This window comes from Silene latifolia, chromosome 6 (genome assembly GCF_048544455.1).
Source record: "Silene latifolia isolate original U9 population chromosome 6, ASM4854445v1, whole genome shotgun sequence".
Lineage (NCBI taxonomy): Eukaryota > Viridiplantae > Streptophyta > Magnoliopsida > Caryophyllales > Caryophyllaceae > Silene > Silene latifolia.
This window is the reverse complement of record NC_133531.1, coordinates 17,008,318-17,022,526: the sequence shown is the minus strand read 5'-3', so window position 1 is coordinate 17,022,526 and position 14,209 is coordinate 17,008,318. Positions and strand designations below refer to the sequence as shown.

Here is a 14,209-nt window from a genome sequence, read left to right as displayed (position 1 = left end):
AATTAAATGACAAAACATTCATGCTAAAAGTAATAATAATTCATAGGTCATCAACTACACCAAACCATGAACTTTTGTTTCATCAAATGATTTAACATAGTTGGACCTTGTTTTTTATCAACTTAGGCATATATTTTAAAGATTATATTAATAGGAGCCCCGTGCATCGCACGGGCTTTCCAACTAGTTACAAATGATATAAATACAAACTTGCAACGATCTGATTTGTTTGCAAGGTTAATCCAAATTACATATGAATATACCAAATGAATTTGGTGTGATGATTGCTCACGTCACTACCCCTTAATCATGAGGTCGGGGTTCCATCCTTGGCCATGGAAATGGAGCAAAAGTCTTTGACAAGCCGTTTACCTCTTCGTGAGAGCACACCCTCAATGAGAAAATTCATTGTTGTCAAAGGTGGACACCCCGATTTACACAAAAAAAAAAATGATCCTTGGTCCTTACCTTTGTCATTCACCTTTATAAGTAATCGCTAAACTTAGGGTCTCAGTGAGTTAACACTATTTCTTTATTGACAAAATGATACTCCCTCCTCCACACACTCATTTCATTAAAATAAATATTATACTCATATATTAGAGAGATAGGGTGAAAATAAATGTATGAAGGGAGTAAAATAGTTTAGGAACGGTTTAGTAATAATAAAATAAAAGTAATAAAGGTAATTTTAGCAAAACGCCTAATTTAAGCAGTTTTGGCAGAAAATTGAAAAAAATAAAAATTGGTGTCGAACCCATGTAGGGCTGAGCAATTTTAGGTTCGGACTGGACCATTTGATTTGGACAAAAATCGGACCGAATTCTTTTAGGTCCAATTGAACTCAACTTACTTTATTTTCAATTAAGCTTATGTGTATTTTCTTTGAGCTTCTGATCTTATAACTTATTATAAGTACTCCCTCTGTTTTTTTATATATGACTTTCTCACATTTCGAGACACTTCAATCTTTCTTCAATATCTCTTAAAATATAAGACTAAATATTATGATATGTATACTCATATGAAAGAGTTTTTCGTAAGGAATTTAATGGTACCATTTTTATATTTTTTGAACAAATATATTTTTGTAAATATTAAAGTCAAAGGCTTAACTCGTAAATGCAAAACGTCATATATAAAAAAATGGAGGGAGTAGTGTTTTTGAGCCGTATTTTAGTTTTTTGAGCTTAATGTTTAAATGAACAAATTCAGAAATTTTATCGTGAAACTCATAATCTTTGAAATAAAACTTCCTTAATGATATCGAAAATCCGGAAATGTGTACATCGAGCGGCGCTATATTATTTTCCAATTGCTAAATGCCAGATCTCAATAAGTTAGACGTCTTTTTTTTATCGACAACAAAAGAGAATAGTTCAAGAATTAAAAAAAAAAGAAGTTAAAAATACAAGTTGGTATTGAAACGACATAGGGCTTGAACTTTTAATTTCCGGAGTGAATAATCAATCAAGAACCCCTCATTTCTGCAATCACTGCTTGTTTGATTCTCCAAGAAAATGCAGAAAATGAAGAACAGAAAGAAGACGAAATCTTCATCAAATTCGACCCGTATTTCCGAATTCAAGTACCTACCACCTGAACTTTGTACCCAAATTCTGGCAAATTTACCAGCCAAAACCGTGTTAAGATTCAGGTGCGTATGTAAATCTTGGTGCGACATTATTGATAATCCTGATTTCGTTACCCAGCATCGTAATCTTTGCAAAATCAATTCCGTGAGTAGTAAATTATTACTATCCTTCGAGTGTTTGGGTCGGTTTGGGCGGAAAGGACGCTTGTTGACAGTTCGTCACGCTGACGCTCTTCGTAAAACTGATCACATTTTAAAGACTTTGCAAAGGTATGATATAAATGGGAGCTGTAATGAGTTGCTGTTAATTCGCGGCTTAACTGGTCTTGGAGAACGAAACCCGTTGATGCTGTGGAACCCTTGTATTAGAAAGTCGTTGTCAATTCCCCTGCCTCCATTATTGTCGTCCTGTGACGGCAGAGTCGTGTATGCATTTGGGTTTGCACCTAACAGTAACGATTATAAAGTCGTTGCTATGTCATCACAATGGAGTCAGGCCGATGGTTGGAATGTGTGTTTTGCAGTTTATACGCTTAGTGATCAACAATGGTCTCTCAGAAATGATGGCTTCAATATGTCTTATCCGTACTATAGCCGTATGTTTTCGCGATATTGTTGTCCCCAAACGGGTTTTAACTTTCAAGGAGCGCGATATTGGATTAGTTATGACCCAAATCGGAATGGTAACCTTGCTGATAATTCAACTCATCTCGTTATTCTTGACTTTGATTTGGAAAAATTCAACTACATGGAACTGCCATTTGCTTCAGACGATAGGGGAGCCGTAAGACTTCCTTTTCGTCTAAGGGAGTCACTAGCGGTTTTCTGTATTTCTTCTGTGAAATCCAGCATATGGTCGCTGGAAGGGGACAGCAGAAACGGGGTGTGGACCCAAAGGTTCTCAGGACTGTCAAGTTCTGATGGTTTTGATCTGTTCAGGTCTGGTCCATTTTTGCCGTTATTCTACTATGAGAGTGATGATGGTGGCCGTTTTGTTTACTGGAAGAAGTCGTATAACATTTCTAGCTGTCAAATACACGAGCTTGGAAAATCTATGAAGCATTATGTGAATATGCTAATGTATATGGAGGGCTTGGTGTTGTGCAAAGGTTACGGAGCTGAAGATCTTGGGTCATGCTCATGAACAAGAGAATACTACTGTCTTTTACGGCTGAGTTTGGGAAGTTGCTGCTCTTCTTGATTCTTAACATTCTCAATCGATCCTGGTAAATGTTTATACTTGAAATAGTGTTTTCAATATTGTTGATACTTGATACTGATCTGATGAATTGCTCTTAAATGTGGTTCTGCAGTTTGTGGACGTAGTAGTGTTCTGTGTTTTCTTTTGATTTTGTTTGTCCGATATACTGTATAACTATGATTGACAGGGAAACTGTTGAATGCGCTAGTAAATGATAAACTAATACGAATGTTCTATATTCCTTGGACCAAAGTTTCTTTATTTAGTTTTCGTTATGATTCAATAAAATAAAATGGTTCACGAAATTGTTTGTTTGCCTTATAATGCGAATTAGCAGCCAAAGCAATGCCATTGGAAATGCATTAGTTTTCCTGTTTCATTATAGGTCTTCCAAAAATAATATCTGACCGAATCCTTTTAGAAGACGGTGGGTGAATATTGGTGTGATCGGAATAAAGGATGTTTGATGCCCAATCTTTTGATTATGTGCTTGCTTAGCATCACTTGTTTTGTTTCAATTTGTCCAAAATAATGAAGACATATGTGAAGCCTTACTGTATGAATGTATGATTATGTGCTTGCTTAGTGTGACGATCCGCACACTCGAGCCCTTAGATTTATCTATGCTTATGTAATTTCATTTTCCTTGTACATTTGTAGTAAGTATTTTCTTAGTAGTTTTAGAATAGGTTTCCATAAATAGGTATATCGCTATTCTACACTAAATTTGTAAATTCAATGTTTCCTGCTACCAGGACCAAACTATCAAATTTGCCTCTATGAGAGGTGCTAGTCAATGAAAAACCGCTTCTCATCCAAAAGCTTGTTGTTGCTTGTTGCTTGCTTTCAATAATCGTATTGCTTACTTTTATTGCTTTCGTGTGCCGGACTTGATAATCGTGACTAGGATTTCCGACACACACCGACCCGAGACCCGAGTATCGTGCTAGTGGGCAATCTCTCACTAGTACGAAGATCCTTGTCGCTTGCATCTTGCCTTGAGACGGGCAAGGGTGCGCGCCACGGTCCGGCAAAAGTAGCGGACCGTGACATTTGGTATCAGAGCCCGGTCTTCGGACGGGTTTCTGCAAGCCGCATTTGTTCATCGAGATCGAGAAAATGGGCGAAACAATCGAGGACCGAGTGGATGCCTTAATAGACACAATCGACGTCAAGCTTCCCAAACTCGAGAGCATCGTTATGCGGATGGCCGCGAGCCTCGAGGAGTTGCAAAAGACGGTTTGTGACCTTGAGACGAAGGTGGACGGGATGGACACCCGCATCCAAGTGATCAGTGGTGCGATCCCCGACGATCGGGAGGAAGAGATCAATCATCTGCATCGAAAAATCGAGATGTTAGAGAACACTTGCGCCACGCTCGTGAAAGCGGTGGCCAATGACGGGAAATCTGTGGGGAGCCATAAGGTGAAGGCACCTCCACCTCGTGCCTACGATGGGGCGAGGGATTCGAAAGCGGTCGATAACTTTATTGTAACACCCCCTCATACCAAGGTACCTTACCAGGACCACCCAAGTATGAAAGACTGTTACCATCTCGGTTGCCCGAGGTTAGTACATATCAAAAGCGTCTGAACTGAGCACATTTATTAAAGTAATGTAGAAGACAAAGCTTACAATATCCAAATCCAAATATTGTCTAAAGAATACAACTTCAAAGTCTTAGTAATAAAAAGGAACTCGCTAAGACTCAGACAGTGATGCTATGACTCGTGGTGGCAATTCTCCCAATGAAATCCCCAAGCTCTCACTAGCAAAACCTGTCAAGCCTGCTCACCATCCCCGAATGGATCACCGCAGATCACACAAACAACAACGGGGTCAGTATTATGCAACAACAAGACAAACAAATGCAATACACGTCCGATCATCGTCAACACCCAATCACCCTGCCTCACACATGGAATCGACTACACACTAAAGTGTGTAGCCCCGCCATTACCCATCGCAACAGGTAATCCTCGCCGCCAGTGGGTGACCGCAGCCGATCCCACCTAGTCCAGCTCCTCAACGAGCGACAATAATCCCTGTCCCTTAATGTGCACATCCCCTCCCGTGGCGGGTTCCACGGAGGGCGAACTAGGGTGTGAAGCCACTCCCGCAAGTGACTCCACCACAAACACAATCACATGACATCACCGCATCTCAATCCCCTCACACCAACAATGTCACAACAATCTCCATATTACGATGATCAATAAACAACGATAAATACAACAACATGTCATGTAAAGCACAAAGAATCGAGTAGGAAACCCTACCTTAGCAATCACAGTGAAAGCAATACGGACAATCAAAAAGGCTCCTCTACGAAGTCTTCTCCTATACAAAGATCATACAACACAATTACACTTTGAACAATTCCCAACATTCCCTTCCCATACACATGTACAAGAACTCAAAATATACAATAATTACAAAGATAAAACTTACCAACAAAGTCAACAAGAGTTTATACGGAATAATCACCGCTAGAATCCACACAAAGATGCTATGAAATGCTCAAGGGAAGGATTAGGGAATGATTTGGATGTGATTAGGGTAACGTAGAAGTGATAACGCTTGAAAACTGATATTAGAAAACTGACGCGGAAAATATAAAATAACCTAATCATTCCCTAATCAAACCGTCGAAATATAACCTCGCCAAACCGGACACTCGGTCGAGTGTGACGACACTCGGCCGAGTGGCCTACACTCGGTCGAGTGTTCACTACACTCGGCCGAGTGTTCCTCGGCAGAACCGAAATAACTCACACAAAGAGCACTACTCGGCCGAGTAGGCTCTACTCGGTCGAGTAGGCTCCAAAGGAAATCCGTAGTGTTACAATCTTTCCCCCTTAAAAGAACTTCGTCCCGAAGTTCACACTCAACTATACACAAACACAACACCACGACACAAGACTCTAACAAACACATGAGACAATTCCAAGGAACTACACAAGCATCACTACAAATTACCCCAAACACCTCTCCCGACACGAAACAACCAAAGCAAAGAAAACACAAAACACTATCGCGACCATCTCCTACCCCCCTAAAAAGACAACGGTTACGTCCCCGTAACCAAACATACCTGATCAAAAAGGTTAGGAAAGCGGTCTCGCATAGCTTCCTCGGTTTCCCATGTTGCTTCCTCCACATTATGATTAGACCATAGGACTTTGAGTAAGACCGTCTCACCATTCCGGGTCTTACGAACCTTGCGATCAAGAATCTCCTTAGGAATCTCGGCATAGGATAAGGATTCATCAAGCTCGATGTTCTCTATCTCAAGGATGTGCGACGGATCACTTACATATTTCCGGAGTTGAGACACATGAAAAACATTGTGCACTCTATCCAAAGCTGGTGGTAGAGCTAACCTGTAAGCTACCTCGCCAACACGGTCCAAAATTTCATAAGGGCCTATAAACTTTTGGCTCAACTTACCCTTCTTCCCAAACCTCATAACACCTCGCATAGGTGACACTTTCAAAAGCACCTTGTCACCAACTGCGAACTCAATGTCCCTGCGGTGTAAGTCGGCGTAGCTCTTCCGACGATCTTGAGTCTGCTCTCATCTTTTGTCGAATCAACTGGATTTGCTCAACCATATCTTGAACCAGCTGTGGTCCTAAAACCACTGCCTCAGAACTATCATCCCAACAAACTGGACTCCGACATTTCCGGCCATACAAAGCTTCAAAAGGTGCCATCCCAATGCTTGTATGATAACTATTATTATATGAAAACTCGATCAAATCAAGTCTGTCTTCCCAACTACCTCCAAAGTCCATAACACATGCCCTTAGCATGTCTTCTAAGGTCTTGATGGTCCGTTCTGTTTGACCATCGGTTCTTGCGGATGAAAAGTCAGTACTCATCTTCAGCGTTGTGCCCATCAACTCTTGCAGTTCTTGCCAAAACTTTGATATGAACCTCGCATCACGATCGGAAACAATATCTTTCGGGATTCCATGTAACCGAACCACATGTTTTCTCGTAGCCCAAAGCCACCGCATCTTAGACCAAGTATCTTTCATTGGAACAAAATGGGCTGACTTGGTTAGCCGATCAACAATCACCCAAATCATGTTGTTACCTTGTTGTGACCTAGGTAACCCCACAATGAAGTCCATAGAGATCGACTCCCATTTCCACTCGGGCACCGTCGGGACCTGAATCTTACCTTGAGGTCTCCTTTGTTCACCTTTGACCCTTTGGCAAGTCAAACATCTAGCCACAAACTCAGCTACCTCCCTCTTCATGTTCGGCCACCAAAAAGTCTTCTTAAGGTCTCTGTAAAGCTTGTCACCACCCGGGTGAACCGAATAAGGAGTGCAATGAGCCTCAGACAAGATCATTCTCCTTAACTCGCATCGTCGAAACACACCATCTCCCATCAAAACGAACACTCCCATCTGGATGTATAGAGAACCTAGATGCTGCTCCGCTCTCTACCGTTGACTTCCACTCCTGGATTTTAGGATCAAGCTCTTGCTTCCCTTTGATGTTTTCATACAACTCTGGCTCGATCGTCAAATCCCCGATGGTATTCCCCTCTCGAATCATAAAGATTCCCAACCTAGACATCTCTTCTCTCAACTTCAGCAAGGACATAGCTGTACATAGCGAATGAACGCTCTTCCTACTCAAAGCATCTGCGACAACATTAGCTTTACCCTCGTGATAGATGATCTCCATATCATAATCTCCAATCAACTCCATCCATCGCCTCTGTCGCATGTTAAGCTCCTTCTGAGTGTGGATATACTTTAGACTCTTATGATCAGAGAACACCTTAAAAGTTGCGCCATAAAGGTAGTGCCTCCAAATCTTAAGTGCGAACACAACTGCACCCAGCTCCAAATCATGAGTAGGGTAGTTCTCCTCATATTGCTTCAGCTGTCTCGAAGCATAAGCTATCACTCTCCCTCCCTGCATCAAAACACAACCAAGACCGTTCTTTGAAGCGTCGGTATACACCTCAAAGTTCTCACAACCCTCTGGCAAGGCTAGGATAGGAGCTGTGGTCAAGCGTTCTTTTAGGGTCTGAAACGCCTTTTCACAACTCTCATCCCAAACAAATCTGACTTCTTTCCTCATCAAGGATGTCATAGGCCGTGCTATAGTAGAGAAATCTTTCACAAATCTCCTGTAGTAGCCGGCAAGGCCTAAGAAACTCCGAATCTCAAACAACATCTTTCGGCGATTCCCACTTGGTAACGGCCTCAATCTTACTAGGATCCACAGATACCCCTTTCTTGGATATTACATGGCCTAGAAAAGCCACTTCCTCTAACCAGAACTCACACTTGGATAACTTGGCATAGAGCTGATTTTCCCTCAAAGTCTGCAAAACTATCCTCAAGTGCTCTTCGTGCTCTTCTTTAGTCTTGGAATATACTAGGATATCGTCGATGAAAACAACCACAAACTTATCCAAAAACGGTGTGAAGATCCGGTTCATCAAATCCATAAAAGCTGCTGGCGCATTAGTCAACCCAAAAGGCATCACTACATACTCGTAGTGACCATAGCGAGATCGGAACGCGGTTTTAGGAATATCTTCGTCTGCTATCCTCAGCTGATGATACCCCGACCTCAGATCAATCTTAGAGAACACACCAGCTCCACTAAGGCGATCGAATGGATCATCAATCCTAGGCAACGGGTACTTGTTCTTCACTGTAACCCGGTTGAGCTCTCTGTAGTCAATGCACAACCTCATACTCCCATCTTTCTTCTTTACGAAAAGAACTGGAGCTCCCCACGGTGACACGCTAGGCCTGATATAACCCTTGTCTAACAACTCATGTAACTGCTTCTTCAACTCAGCCAACTCTTTAGGTGCCATACGATAAGGTGCTTTAGATATAGGACCTGTTCCCGGCTTAAGCTCCACGCTGAAATCGACATCCCTCTTGGGAGGCAAGCTCGGTATTTCCTCAGGAAATACATCTTCAAATTCTTTTACCACAGAAATCTCAGAAGTTGTCGGCGGCACCACTCGATGATCTCTCACATGACAAAGGATTAAGGGACACTTCTTCCTTAAACATGACTTTAAAGTCATAACTGCTATAAACCTACACTTAGGCTTTACCACAAACCCTCTATAGGACACTTTAACACCCTTGGGACTCTTTAAAGACACTCTCTTCTGTCTACAATCTATCCTGGCATCATACCTACCCAGCCAGTCCATCCCGACAATCACCTCAAACCCATCCTTAGGAAACTCTAACAGGTTTACTGGTAAATCTACCCCTCCAATCACCATAGATATACCCTTATATAACTTGAGACACGACACAGACTCCCCTGAAGGTATGAACACATCATCTTTTACAACCTCAAACTTGCCCAAACCCATAGACACTGCATGACTCTTAGACACAAACGAATGCGTAGCCCCGGAATCAAACAAAACAAAAGACGGTACATTATTAACAAGGAAGGTACCGGTAACTACATGAGCATCATCCTGTGCTTCCTGCTTATCCATCATGAAGAGCTTCCCACTATTCTTCTCCTCCTCCACCCCGAATCAAGCATTGGAGGTACTTGGCTTAGCCGCCAAATCTGGGTGACACTTTGTTATTCTTACGCGCCGATAAGATCCACCACTGCCGCGGTTGTAACCGCCCTGGTTACCCTGTCCACCTCTGTTGCCCCATGCACCTCCCGGTCGGCTACTAGCAAAACTCTGAGTCGGCCCCTGAGAGAAATTTCCTGATCGAGCTCCTGAACCATTGCCGGGCTTGTAGCTCGTGCATTCCCGCCTTTTGTGGCCTATACCACCACAGTTGAAACACGTAAGGTTGGTGTTGTCACTCACAGCCCGACCCCCGTTCTTTCCCCAACCACGAGAACCTCCGGAGAAACCAAACTCCACCGAGAAAGCTTTAGCATGGTTGAAATTCCCTTTCTTGTTGGTTGGGTGATTGTTATTCCCACTATCGGCCTTCCTCTTTTAGGTGATCCTCTCCTCAATCTCCCTTGAGAGATCCACCATTCTCTCAGCTTGACCCGCTCTCAGATACACTTCCTTGAGGTCAGTAGCAACCCCAGCCTGCATACGACTCACGATCTTAGCAGACAAGCCCCTCTCAAATCGGAGGGCCAAACCCTTCTGTCCGAGCTGCAAATCTTCCACATAACGAGATAGCTCCACAAATCGATGATAGTAATCAGTGACTGTCATCTCCTCAGACATAGTGAAAGATTCAAAGTCGGATCTCATCTTGTGTCGGATGTGCTCTGGCACAAACTGCTCCCTCATAGCGCTCTTCAACCCAGACCACGGAATGGCCCCTTCCTCCTGGTAGTAAGCTCTAGCATCATCCTTGACGTTCTGCCACCAAACTGCAGCTTCTCCTCTTAGGTAATAGACAACTTGTTCAACAATCATATCCTCGGGGCACTTAACCATTTCCATGAGAGCTTCAATCTCACGGTGCCACTTCTCGAGCAGCTTTGGTTCACCTACCCCGTCATATGTGGGAGGGTGGAAACGAGCAATGTTGATGCTAAGCTGGGTTGCATCCATCTTCTTCTCGTTTCCTTTTCCCACATTTTTGAGAGCTTCAAGGAGAGCCTCTTGTTGCTCAATCATGCGAGCAACTTCGTCAACAGACATCTCCGAAGCTTGGATCTGCGCGGGAGTTCTTTTGGGCGGCATTTTGAGCTGATAAGAATGAAAGAAACGTAAACACATGCTCAAAATGTAATACTCTCCCGCCATAAGAACACTCGGCCGAGTATACATCATACTCGGTCGAGTATAGAACACTCGGTCGAGTATCCTCCCAGGATACTCGGTCGAGTATCGACTCCGAGACAAACATAAAAACACAAAAAGCGACTCACTCGGTCGAGTGTAGAAACACTCGGCCGAGTGGACCATACTCGGTCGAGTGTACCCCCATGCTCGGTCGAGTTACTATAAACATGGCGATTGCTACTTTCCTCCAACCAACACTCGGTCGAGTTCCCGTATACTCGGCCGAGTAATCAATACTCGGTCGAGTGCATATCATGCTCGGCCGAGTAACACTATTTGAGTTTACACTTTGTACGATCCTCTAACATGTTCAGTATTCTCATAACAATTACGTAAAACTCAAAAGCCATGTTATAAACATATCAACATGCAATGCATATATCAAAATCTTTAATGCCACATTGTAAACATATCAGCATACTATTCGTGCTTATCTACCATCCATCTCTTCTATCATTTCTCCCTTCATCACCTTCACAACTTTAACACATATACACATTCAACTATCAACTTTTACTAGCTTTCATCATCACATACATGTACATACAAAACCTACTCTCACCACTTTTCCCCATGTTACCGGTTTGAGTTCGTGAGGGCCCGATTGCGACTCCGGGACGTCTCCCGAGTCTTTGCGGTGGCTCCGACAACTCTCCCCGGGTTCATTTTACTTAGACTCCCTAGGTTCATTAATTCATTTTGTTTAGGTGCCGGAATCTTCGGCTCTGATACCACTTTGTAACACCCCCTCATACCAAGGTACCTTACCAGGACCACCCAAGTATGAAAGACTGTTACCATCTCGGTTGCCCGAGGTTAGTACATATCAAAAGCGTCCTCAATCGAGCACATTTATTAAAGTAATGTAGAAGACAAAGCTTACAATATCCAAATCCAAATATTGTCTAAAGAATACAACTTCAAAGTCTTAGTAATAAAAAGGAACTCGCTAAGACTCAGACAGTGATGCTATGACTCGTGGTGGCAATTCTCCCAATGAAATCCCCAAGCTCTCACTAGCAAAACCTGTCAAGCCTGCTCACCATCCCCGAATGGATCACCGCAGATCACACAAACAACAACGGGGTCAGTATTATGCAACAACAAGACAAACAAATGCAATACACGTCCGATCATCGTCAACACCCAATCACCCCCGCTCACACAAGATGGCGACTACACACTAAAGTGTGTAGCCCCGCCAGATTACCCATCGCAACAGGTAATCCTCGCGCCGCCGATGGGTGACCGCAGCCGATCCCACCTAGTCCAGCTCCTCAACGAGCGACAATAATCCCCGTCCCTTAATGTGCACATCCCCTCCCGTGGCGGGTTCCACGGAGGGCGAACTAGGTGTGAAGCCACTCCCGCAAGTGACTCCACCACAAACACAATCACATGACATCACTGCCATCTCAATCCCCTCACACCAACAATGTCACAACAATCTCCATATTACGATGATCAATAAACAACGATAAATACAACAACATGTCATGTAAAGCACAGCAACTGAGTAGGGAAACCCTACCTTAGCAATCACAAAGAGATAAGCAATACGGACAATCAAAAAGGCTCCTCTACGAAGTCTTCTCCTATACAAAGATCATACAACACAATTACACTTTGAACAATTCCCAACATTCCCTTCCCATACACATGTACAGTAACCCAAAATATACAATAATTACAAAGATAAAACTTACCAACGATGCAACAAGAGTTTATACGGAATAATCACCGCTAGAATCCACACAAAGATGCTATGAAATGCTCAAGGGAAGGATTAGGGAATGATTTGGATGTGATTAGGGTAACGTAGAAGTGATAACGCTTGAAAACTGATATTAGAAAACTGACGCGGAAAATATAAAATAACCTAATCATTCCCTAATCAAACCGTCGAAATATAACCTCGCCAAACCGGACACTCGGTCGAGTGTGACGACACTCGGCCGAGTGGCCTACACTCGGTCGAGTGTTCACTACACTCGGCCGAGTGTTCCTCGGCAGAACCGAAATAACTCACACAAAGAGCACTACTCGGCCGAGTAGGCTCTACTCGGTCGAGTAGGCTCCAAAGGAAATCCGTAGTGTTACATTTATCTTCGATATGGAGCAATACTTCCGAGTAAGTGGGCTCGACGAAGACGCGGAAGTTGTCACTGCAAGCATGTATCTAGTCGACGATGCCAAGATGTGGTGGAGGGCTAGGTACAAGGAAATCGGTGCGGGCACGATTACGGTGACATCGTGGGCCGACTTCAAGAAGATCTTGAAGGATCACTTCTACCCCGAGAACACGGAGTTTGTTGCTCGGAAGAAGTTGAAGGAAATCAAGCACACCAAATCAATCCGAGAATATGTGAGGGAATTCTCTGCATGCATGCTCGAGATTACCGAAATGTCCGAGACGGATAGGACATTCGAATTCATTGATGGGTTGAAGAGGTGGGCACAACAAGAGGTCATGAGGCAGAATCCCAAGACTCTGTCTTCGGCCATATCGGCTGCGGAGCGCCTGCTCGACTTTCACGGGGAGCGAGAGGCACCAAGAGTTGTGGCACCAACGGGAAATACTGGTGTGTCACAAAGTGGGTACAATGGACAAAGGCCACAAAACAGCGCCATTTCAGTTGGGAACAGTCGGTTCCGCTCACAAGGAAGTCAAGCCCAATCGGCGAGCACTACAAACTCGCCCTCAAGCTCGTCTTCGAAGGTGGGAAACTCTACTGCTTCTACAACGAAGAGACCGTTCGCGTGTTTTGTGTGCAAGGGTCCTCACAAGATGGCCGATTGTCCGAATAATGCGGAGTTCAATGCCATGTTAAAGAAGATGCCGAAAGGGGCTCAAGAACGTCTTGATGGGGCGTTGGCCGACTATCACCAAGAGTGTAACGAAGACTCGAGTGATGGTGAAGACCAACCACGGATGGGCTCACTCCAACGGATCAGCGCAATGGGGAAATACGAAGATTCCTCCGCCAAGAAATCCAACGGGCTCATGTACGTGGACTTGATGGTAAATGGGAAACAAGCACGAGCCTTGATCGACTCGGGCGCCTCCCATAACTTTGTTACGAAAGAGGAAGCGGATCGGTTGGGGCTAGTTCTCGGGATGCTAATAGTTGCACGAAGCGGTCAATGGGAAAATGAGACGCGTCCAAGGAGTGGCTAAGAAGGTCGCGGTCCAAGTGGGTGAGTGGGCGGGGAGCTCGACTTCACCACCGTTCATTTGGATGACTTCAAGTTAGTACTTGGGATGCAGTTCTTTCAGAAAGCATTGGTAGTATTGAAACCAAGTGATGGATCGATGCTACTAATGGGGTCTATCGTAGTGAATACGGTAGATGGCGACGAAGACAAGGGGCAGCATCGAATTTCGGCTATGAGGGTGATACCGATGCCGAAACAAGAGATGCGACCTTGGAGAATGCCTAAAGGTTCGGTGGAGCCGAGGGCGAACAAGACCCAGGCTAACTACGATGCTAAGTGGCCTGGGGGACGAAAGAAGAGTCTACCCCCTCACCGAGGAGTAGACAATGAGGCGAGAGATGCCCAAAGAAGTAGGCCTCGTACCATCGGGGGCCGCGTCGATGTGCTTGAATCGACGTCCTGGTTTGCGGTC

The 14,209-nt window shown here is 44.0% G+C and overlaps 1 protein-coding gene across 1 annotated transcript; it reads left to right on the top strand.

Moving 5' to 3' along the window:
• The first annotated feature begins 1,520 nt into the window (after positions 1 to 1,520).
• Positions 1,521 to 2,738, top strand: LOC141587628 (F-box/kelch-repeat protein At3g23880-like). Its single transcript, XM_074409103.1, has one exon. The coding sequence runs from the start codon at positions 1,521 to 1,523 to the stop codon at positions 2,736 to 2,738; it is 1,218 nt and encodes a 405-aa protein (XP_074265204.1).
• Positions 2,739 to 14,209: the final 11,471 nt, after the last annotated feature.

Coding starts and splice junctions, on each gene's coding strand:
- LOC141587628 (XM_074409103.1), top strand. CDS start 1,521: ATGCAGAAAATGAAGAACAGAAAGAAGACGAAATCTTCATCAAATTCG.